We start from the raw sequence: 9,844 nt of genomic DNA on the forward strand, positions 1-9,844 counted from the left end.
TTATTAAAATCCTCTATCATTGTCTAACAACAAAAAAAAAAAAATTATTAAGCAGTTCTGGCAAAGATCAGAGACAACAATGATAGCCTATTGGCACTTTGAACTAAACAAAACCAGAATGCAAGAAAAGATAAAAGTCAGATAAAGGAAAAAATGTTAATAGCAAAATCATGATGCTTTGTACTTTTTAACTGTTAAGTTAATAAATTCTTAGCCAAAGGCGTTATTCAGGCGGGGATGAAAATTCTAGTGTTTAGGTATTACACAAGTATTCAAACTAGCCTAGTCCCTCAGTGAAATTAATATAAAATTAAATACTTAACCATCCTTTGGTCACTTGACTTTGAATAAAGTGAATTCCAATAAAAACTTACAAGTGAGTTGCATTCAGCAAGATCTGTTTTATAAGCAGAGAAACTAGTTTCAGCAGGATAGTTCACCAACTTATTATTTGAGGTATCCACTACAGGGGGTTCTAGTGTACTGAAAGAATCTTCTGCCAAGAAGCTTTTTTCAGAGGTTGAATCAACTCTGTTTCTCTTTGCAGCAGGTTGAGTCATTTGAGTGTTTTGAGAGTGATAGCTAGGTTTCTGTATCTGGTTAACTGTCTCATCAGGATAAGCAAGACGTTTAACTTTAAGCATTTCAGCCACTTTTATTAATGAACTAGCTTGAGCTTGTGAAACAGTCACTTCACCTGTATACATAAATGTAACCAAAGCTAGCAGATCGGGAAATTTCGCATCCTTTAGAACAATAATAGGATGAGAGTGTGAAATTCCTAGAAGCAGTGTTTCAAAGTAGGAACTACAAGATGAGAGAACAAGTCTGTGGCATTTAATGCTTTGACTGTCACATGATAGGGTGACATCCGTGAAATGTTCACTGTTTAATAGAGATGAAAAAGCTCCATGAAATACATCCAGGTAGTTGTCCCACTTTAAACAAAAGTCTTTTTGCTCCATTTCAAAAAATAGTGACTAAATCCTTGAATAGCCCAAAATCACTGAAATAGATTGAAACATTTAAATAAGTATTCCAAATCAGAGGCATTATAGGCACTAAAGGTGAAAATTAAGAAAGTACTCTACAATTAGAAACTCAATACAAAGACTTTTATTTCAAAACTTTAACATTCTATTTTAATTTATAAATATGCCTAGCTTGGTAATAATTCTATCTCTCTGAATATCAAAAAATATGCTTCCATAGATTGCAACAAATCTTGAATCAGTTTCATTTAATCAAAAAATGATTGGCTATATTTTTATGAGCTCAATAAATCAAAACATGATTCTATATATAATCACTGAAGTGAAAAAAGATAAATATACTTTGAGCATGTGTGGATAAAGAAAAGGCGTAAGAAAAAATGATTATTATTCTTCAACAGGGAATGATGAGTTTAAAACTCATAAGCATATTCTTGCAAGGAGTTAATATTCCATAGTTAAACTTTGCCATAAGAAGAACTAAATAGTTTTCTTTGGTACAAAACATTATAAATTTTCAACAGAGGATGGTATTCTGATTAAGATTTAAAATGTGCAAAATATAAGCATAACACCTCATTTTCTTTTTGTTACCTCCAACAATCTTATTAAGCATAGTCAGCACATATTTAGATCAGGACAATCTATTGATACAAATCTGATAGATGCATAGAGTTTTGTCACAGAGCTCCTGTATAGAAGAATCCCAGTAGACGTCATTCTCCTAGATTTTGCCAAAGAATTTGACAAAGTATGTCATTGTCAACTAGAGGCAAAGTTAATTGCAATGAGGGTAAGCCAGGAGGTTGTTGAGTGGGTGATGGCATTCCTGAAAGATGGAAGGCAGAGCGTAAAGGTGCATGGAAAAATGGTCAGGTATTTTCCTCAGATAGTACTGAAGTGGAAAGTGGAGTCCCACAGGGAGCAATCCTTGGTACAAAATTATTTAACATCTATATCAACAATGCCCCAAAAAGTGTCATAAATAAAATGAACCTGTATGCCAATGATTCGAAAATCATCAGCCCTGCAAAAACAACCAAAGACCAAGCCTTATTACAAGCTGACCTAGACAAACTCTCAGATTGGGCATAACTCTGGAGGTTAGAATTCAACATTAAGAAATGCAGGACAATTTATTCTTGCAGGAAGAATATGAGGGGTCAGTATCACATTTGTGGAATAGATAGTGTTGGGCAGATGATTGATTCCTCCCATGCTGAAAGAGAACTGGGTATACTAGTGGATGATGAATTGAGTTTTGACCAACATGCTCAGTTAGTTGCCTCCAAAGCGCTCCAGACCCTGGGAATTGTAAAAAGAACATTCCACAGTAGGTAACCAAAGCTGATGTCAAAGCTATAAAAAGGATTTGTTTGACAAAAATTTGAATTTGGTATGTGTATGGATACACCATTAAATAAAAGCAACAAGAAAAAGCTAGAGTGTCCAAAGGCAAGCAATTAAATCAAAATAGGGTTTTAAAGCTTGGACTACCCATCTCGCTGGGAGAAGTTACAGATTCCTACCCTCTCCTATTGACGGATGCATGGGGATGCAATCATGACATACAAAATACTACACACTTCTGCATGCTGCAAAGCAAGAGTGTACTATTGACGGAAGCATGGGGATGTCATCATGATGTACAAAATGCTGCACACTCAGTTCTTGCAACAAAATATGCTTGAACTTGACCAGTCAACTAGAACTAGAGGAAACACCAAGAAGCTGTACTGCAATCAAGCCAACAGCAGACTATGGAACAACTTCTTCTCAAATAGAGTCGTTTGGCTCTAGAACTCCCAAAGCAAAGGAACAATATCCTCCCCGAGTGTGGAGGCCTTCAAGTGAGCAGTTGACAAAGAATGGTAATCCAAGCCAAGGCTTTGAGAATGGGATGCAGCCAACATGTTGGTTGAACTTCTTGACTAACCAGCATCAACAGGATAATCCTTTATTTACTGGACAGTGAAATTTCAGGTTATGAAATAGTGTAAATTGTTTTGAAGCATACAAAGAAGGAAAAGGAGTTCTTCAGTTTTGTCTTTTGTTCTTCAGTTTTATGAGCTATTGAAAATTTGCTGTGCAGAAGGGATAAAAATGGCAGAAAAGTAAAAACTCAAGAAAATCTTACTGTAAATAGATCTGAAGAGGCTATTTCACATGAAAATAGAAAGATTTTTGGATCAGAAAATTTATTGATTGTCCATATAAAAATACTTGTCTATTTTGAAATTTGAGATTCATGGCAAATACATTACTATGTACAAAAACAGAGACTTTTGGACTAAATCAAGTAAACAAAAACTAAAGGCAAAGTTTTTGGAGAAAAAAGATTTTGATAGCTGTGGGGATAGCAGATCCAGCATTACATGAATCTAACAAAACTTGCAATCGCTTCCTATTTGTATTAAAGCATGATAATTGCTTTCTGAAACAATTTTGGAACAAAACAATATCACCAGTTTGGATGATAAATGCATGCGTCTGTAAGACAAAGTTTGACAATCATCTTTTAAAAAATGACTTACTTGTATAAGTTAGTGTTGTAAAAATACCGTAAAAAAAACTCGGTAAGTAAAATTGGTAAAATAAGGTACTCCCTAGGAAATACAGGGTAAAATTGGTGTTTTAGAGTAGCCCTGTAGCTACAAGATCAGGTTAGCATTTCTTTTTCAGCATCACTTAAAGCTTTTAATGAAATTTCTTAATGATTCTGACTTTTCCTGGGCTTAAAAAGGGTAATACCCTTTCATCTGGATTCATCAATTTAATTAACTGTCTACTTTATCCATTTGGTAATCTTGTGCCTAGTGTAATACCTCAGCAATTGGACAGTTTACTGATTTTGGACATCTATTTTGTGAAAAAAAACAATAAAAAAAAAAATCAAATTTACCATTATTTGAGAGTAAAATCATATTAGTCATTTTATTGTACATTTAAACCTAAGAAATGTTACCCTAACAGCATTGCGTTATTAAATAGCTGAATTCAGCAGCATTCCTCATATCATATATGTGCTATTTTTCATTTATATATAAAAGTACTAAATACAAGTAAAAGAGGTTTGCAACATTTTGATGACTTTGATTAACTAAGCAGTGGATCATAATAGCAAAACATTCAGTCACTTTCACAGTCATTGAGACATTCTTAAACAGGATTTGCTTACAAATCTAGCACCTCTCCTTCAGTCATAGATTCTGATTCATGTGACCGTGCTTGTTCCAACCCCCTCCCCCCCAAAAAAAAAAGTCTTGTATACGGCCCTGAGGATTATATATCAATTTTTACCTCCACTCTGTCCTTTAGAGATGATTCTGAATTTATTTAAAGATTCTTTCAAAACAACTGCTGAAAAACAAGGGCTGTTAGACTAGAATAAAATTTCTGTTAGACACTGTAGTAATAAACAACTCATTTAGTAGCAATTGGTTAAAAAGCAGGTAAAATCTTAGAAAATGGCACTAACTTTTGATTTCCAGTTGACTGAGCCCCCTCCAAAGCTTATTTGACCACCCCTTCCACATGAAATGCCCCTGGAAAAAAAATACAATACAATTGCCCTTGACTTGAATAGCAGAGTAGATATTTTAATTTCCCTTCTAGTGAAAATCTGGAGTTATCCAAGGGGAAAATAGGGGGAATTTTCCACAGAGAAGGGGGAAATGTTCCGTGAGGGTAAACGCCGTCTCCTTGGGAAAAGATGCGGCTCCTTGGAGGGGGGGGGAGAATAAACAGCTAGGGCAATGTCTATGGAACTCTTGGACTTGGCAGCCTTCTTCATTCTGTTGATCACTTCCTGAAGTAGAGTATCTGCTACTGTTCTCTTTTCTTGCTCTGAAGCTCTAAGTTTTTTCCTTTTGCTTTCCAGGTCTTCTATTTCTTTCTTTTTGTTGTGAACCTCCTGCAACTTCCGCTTGCTGTCCTCTTCGAAAGCTGCTTTCTCTTTTTTGGATAGCTCTTCTTTTTTTCCTTTCATCCAGATATTGTTGATACCGAGACCATGCGGAACGTGCAAGATTCAACAGCTCTTTTATAATAACAAACTGTTCTGGTTTTCCTCCATAAAGCCTCAACGTGTCATATACCAGGAGTCTCGCATCCAGAAGGGGTTCAAACATCAAGGCCTGGTCTTCACCAAGAATCCTACCAGAATGCAAGAACCCACACTCAACATCTGCACTGCCATGTGACAACGTAAGCACTGCCTTGATAAGCTTGGTAAGTTCTGGGTACTTGCTGTCCCCGCACTCATTCATCAGTACAAAATAATGGCTCCAAAAACGATCAATCCAAGTAATGTCCTCATGGGGTCCAGTTTCTGTTTGCAAAAGCAGCCACTCAGCCTGGGCAGCGTCTGAGCTAACTCCAATCACAATCTTGCATGCCACAACCCTAAGTCTACTTGAATCCCTCATGTTGATCAGACTCAAACAGCATCAAGCCTCTAGAAAACCATCCTTTTCCAGAGGACATTTGTTCAAAATATGGCAAATACCTGCAATAAAATGTTTTCGCACATTGACATAGAAAATGACCTTGTCTTTCAGTGTTGCTTTCTCACCGAAAGCTTGTTCCACATTTTCTGAAACTATGGGCTTTTCTGCAAATTTTTCAGCAAGGTTCAACATTTCTGGTGAGAAATTTGTCTTGGTCACGAAATCTGGAGTAAAGACCTTTCTGCAAAGCGTCACAATTAGTCTTTTGATCTCTGAGAGCAGAACATGAATGAGAGGCTCTTCTTTTTGGAAAAGTTGGGTGAAACTCAAGAACAGTTCTGCTGAGGCTAGAACAAACTCGAATTGGGAATTCATCATTGCACTTTTGATATAAGCCACAATCTTCAGAAAGTTGGGAGTGGACAGAAGATTCTTCAGTTTTTTCTCTCTCGGCGTGAAGTTCAGGCAGTACTCTAAGATTGCTGGCCACTGCTGCATGATTCTAGCAAGGGCACTTCCGATTGTCATCCAGCGGCTTGGGACATGCTTCATGAAAGCATTCTCTGGCGCTCCCACTTTCTTTTGGCACTTTCAATAGTCTTCACAATATGCAGGCCAGCCGTCAAAAAATGAATGCACAAGAATAACAAAGTCGGAATTTTCTTCTCTGACCACCTGAAGACCTTTTAAGAAAACGTTATGAATTATATTGATGTTGCAAGTACCAATGTTCAACATTCCCTTTCCCATCATTTTCTTTTTTTGGCATTGAACTTGTTCCAAATGGTTTTGTTGACGTTTGGTCTGTCACTTCCAAGCGTGATCAGTTTTTCAAGTGGCAGCTGATTCTGCTCAATAGCTGACATAATCTTCCTATACAGGCCATCACTTGTCACGTGGCCCATAAAACTTGTGCATAAATGTCTACTCTGGATTTTGTTTCGGTATGAGGACCAATATCAAACACATATCTGTAACTTTCATACCAGCATTGGTGGTTGTCTTGACATATTTTAGTACAAAATATGACTGAATGTCCTTCACAAGCATTTCCTTACAGTAAGGATGCAGCACATTGGTGATCAGATATGTGAGTTTCTTTGCACATAGGGACATTCTGTCAGGGATGTTACCAGGGAACATTGCATGGAAGGTTGCAACAATATGGTCTGAAGAGTCAGCAGACATAGAACTCTGTACCATCTGAAGTGCCCATATTAACTCAGCTTTATAAGCAGCATCACACTCACAAAACATGTTTGTACCAACTAATGGTTTATCCTTGGTTGTTTCATCAACTCAAGACTGTCCAGTCAGGTGAAGCTGTAGTGGATGTAGTTGAGCAGTAACTGTGGCTTTGTGTTCTGCAGATCACATATGTTGGTTTAGCTGAGCAACCCCAGCTGTGCAACCAAGATTTTTCAAGCACAGTTTGCAAAAGAACAAGTACTGGTTGTTCCCAGTCTTACACCATTTGCCAATCTCTCTACTGCTGCAATCTGTTTTAGCAAGCCATGAACTATTGAACTTGGTAGGCCCCAAACTCAAATACCAAGCATCACCTGCAAAATAGCATCCCACAATAAAAAAGCCATAAAAAGAAAAAATGTGGATATGTCCAAAACTGGGTTGTATTCACTGTCAAAAACTGGGTCGTCATCAGCCTTTCATAGATTTCAGCTAGGATATGCATAATTCACAAGAACTCACAGTCTCATTAAGCAGAGACTGCTAGTCTATATACTGATCTTTGCTCATTTTGGACAGGCCCAACATGACAAAAAACAAAACATAGGCTACTAAGTCAACACAATAGCATAGCCCAGGCAGAAGCAGCTTACTAATCCCAACACAAACCATTAGTTAAGTTCAAACAGCTCAAATTTTGTAATTAATTATCAATCTACACCAAAACACAGCACAGTCTACAAGCAGAGTCAAAAGCAAAGAAAAGCACATCTTAGCTTACTTAACAAGCAGTGTAAATTGCAAATCATGAGCAATGTTCTTGGTGCTCTTCAGCTGAAAATATAGGAATAATAGGATTTCAGCCAAAATATAGGTATTTTATAGGAGTGCATTAAAATATAGGAATTTATAGGCAAGTCCAAACCCTGCATTTTCACCTACAAATTTGACAGAAAAAAAAATTACCGGTTTTTGACACAAGTCGGAACCCAATTTGACACATGTCCAAATACTTGGGGAATACCTGTGGGCGGAACCTGGTATATTCAACCCGTATATTCTTGTTTTTTTATTATTCTTCAACTTCATTTAATGTATGGAAGCATAAAACTATTCAAAAAGTAGAAGTAATAAAACTAATAAAATTGTTTCAAGTATGTAGTATTTGGTATAACAAAATTGGTTTAACAAATTTTAATACACAGTATTAAATACAAATAGTATTTAGTACATAAAATTTAGTAGAACAAAATTTTTTAACTAGCATTTCAGAAGGGATAGGGTCTAGGAAAATGGGAATAGATTTCAAGAAATTTAAGAAGTTCATTGTCATTAAAATTGATTTAGGGGATTTTATTTGTATATGCAGATTCTTAGTTTCATTCACGACATTGCTTAGGATTTTTTTTTTTTTGGGGGGGGGGGTCACTTTTGATATGTCTATGACAAGGTTCTAGGTGTTTAGCCCTAGGTGTCTAGGTATTTTTACAATGTAAAATTTTTTGCCCTTCTAATTTAATTTTATAAAGAGAAAGCTGATGTGACCAGAATACAGATAAAATCAGATGTATCTTCATGTATTGGTGCTAAACCCAAGTTTTTTGGCAATAAATAACCAAGTAACAGCAGTTTGAACATAACATACATAAAAAATTGTCAAGAGCTCCTTTCTTGCCAAAACAGGAAACTGACTGAATTGAATGTTCTTTTTCTTAAATGGGTGTATCAGAAAATGTGTCAATGTTTCTTATTGTTGAATTAAAAAACTGGCTTCAAGAGATGGTGCTCCAAGACATGGCTAAGCAGAGATATTTTGTTTTGAACAAAAATTCTGACAGGGGTTCCAAAATTACATTGTCAAATCATCAGTACCTTTAAGCTACCCAGCATTTGAATACATGAAATTAGATCTTTTTATACCTGCATAAAAAATTATTAATAGCATCCCACAGTGTCTATATTTTTGTTAATTTAAGAGAAACTGGTAAACAAGTGACAAGAATTAAATTCACCCTACACTTTCTTAACTCAATTGTTAGGCCTATTGCTAGCAATAACAATTAAAACAAAAGAATAAGAAATATACAGTAAAATTCTAATTTAGCTACTTTTGGCTATCTTGGAAAGGGGTTAGGTTAGGAAAATGAAAATTTCAGGGATTTGTCTACAGACTAAAGTATGTCCTGGGAAGGTATTTTGAAGTACCTGCCTCTACAGCTTCTCCCTCCAGAGGGTCCTGAAATTTGCCTACATAACAGGTCTGTAACAATTGAAATTTTGACAAAACAACATTTTAGCTTTATTTTCAGTTATCAGTTTCTTTTTCTCTGGCTTTAGTTCTGAATTTCTGTTATTTGAGTAGAATTTCAAGTCTTTTCAATATTTCTTCCAAAATATAGGAAATGTATTTGCATATCTTTAAAACCTTAGAAATTTGGATTCAGCAAAGTTGTGAAGCTGAAAACAATTTTTTTGTACTTAATTTAGGCCTAAGCAGAAGATCTATTTTAAAAAGTTTGACTTTTATACCACACAGATTTTTAAAGGTCATTGAAGGTCAGGGCCATCTAGAGGGAGAAGGAGTGGAGGTAAGTTCTTCAAATACCTTCCCAGGACAAACTTTAGCCTGTAAACCAATCCCTGAAAGTTTCATTTTCCTAACCTAACCCCTTTCCAAGATATCCAAAAGTAGCTAAAGTAGAATTTTACCATATATATATATTTTTATAGTCCTACTCCCTTCAGACAAACAACCATTAATTTATCTAAAAAATACTTTTTTGTTGGAAATATATTCTTTTTTCTTTTTTTTTCCGATGTATCCACGGTTGCCACCAGCTGAAAAATAAAATCCCGATTGTTCTTCTAAAAAAATCCCGAAACACGGTTTTTAGACTATACAAGATAGGGCTGCACAGTGAGGACGTAAAAATCAAAACGCGTAATTTGAATTACGGGATTTTTTTCTGAGCCAAAACCTAAAGAAAACAAATTTAGAACATCAAAAAGACAATTTACCTTTTCCTATTCAAAATCGTCGTAGACAAATATTTTTATTTATCACTTATCGTGTCTAATCGTTTCCTTCTTCTGGCATTTTTTCCAAAAAGCTGTCAACACTACCACTTCCGTCCCATTTTTCATTTTCTGACCCTTTAATTCTTCCTGCCCAAAAAACGTAAAAATGGGACGGGAGACCTGTCTACCAAGGCCGTA

At 35.8% G+C, this 9,844-nt stretch overlaps 1 protein-coding gene across 2 annotated transcripts in view; it reads right to left on the reverse strand.

The window, feature by feature from the left end:
* Positions 1 to 9,419, reverse strand: part of LOC148945563 (uncharacterized) — a 230,751-nt gene extending 221,332 nt beyond the window's left edge. The window contains exons 1-2 of one of the 2 annotated variants that reach the window (XM_089098699.1): positions 9,405 to 9,419; positions 324 to 1,006 (exon numbers count right to left, since the gene is read on the reverse strand). In XM_089098699.1, coding sequence (XP_088954825.1) covers positions 324 to 965 — 642 coding nt within the window. In that variant the 5' untranslated portion in view covers positions 966 to 1,006; positions 9,405 to 9,419. Of the gene's footprint in view, positions 1 to 323; positions 1,007 to 9,404 lie in introns of those variants that run through there. The other variant, XM_089098700.1, reaches the window with a different exon arrangement.
* Positions 9,420 to 9,844: the final 425 nt, after the last annotated feature.

This window comes from Artemia sp. Qi Xiang Cuo, chromosome 13, assembly GCF_049724085.1.
Source record: "Artemia sp. Qi Xiang Cuo chromosome 13, ASM4972408v1, whole genome shotgun sequence".
Classification (NCBI taxonomy): Eukaryota; Metazoa; Arthropoda; class Branchiopoda; order Anostraca; family Artemiidae; genus Artemia; species Artemia sp. Qi Xiang Cuo.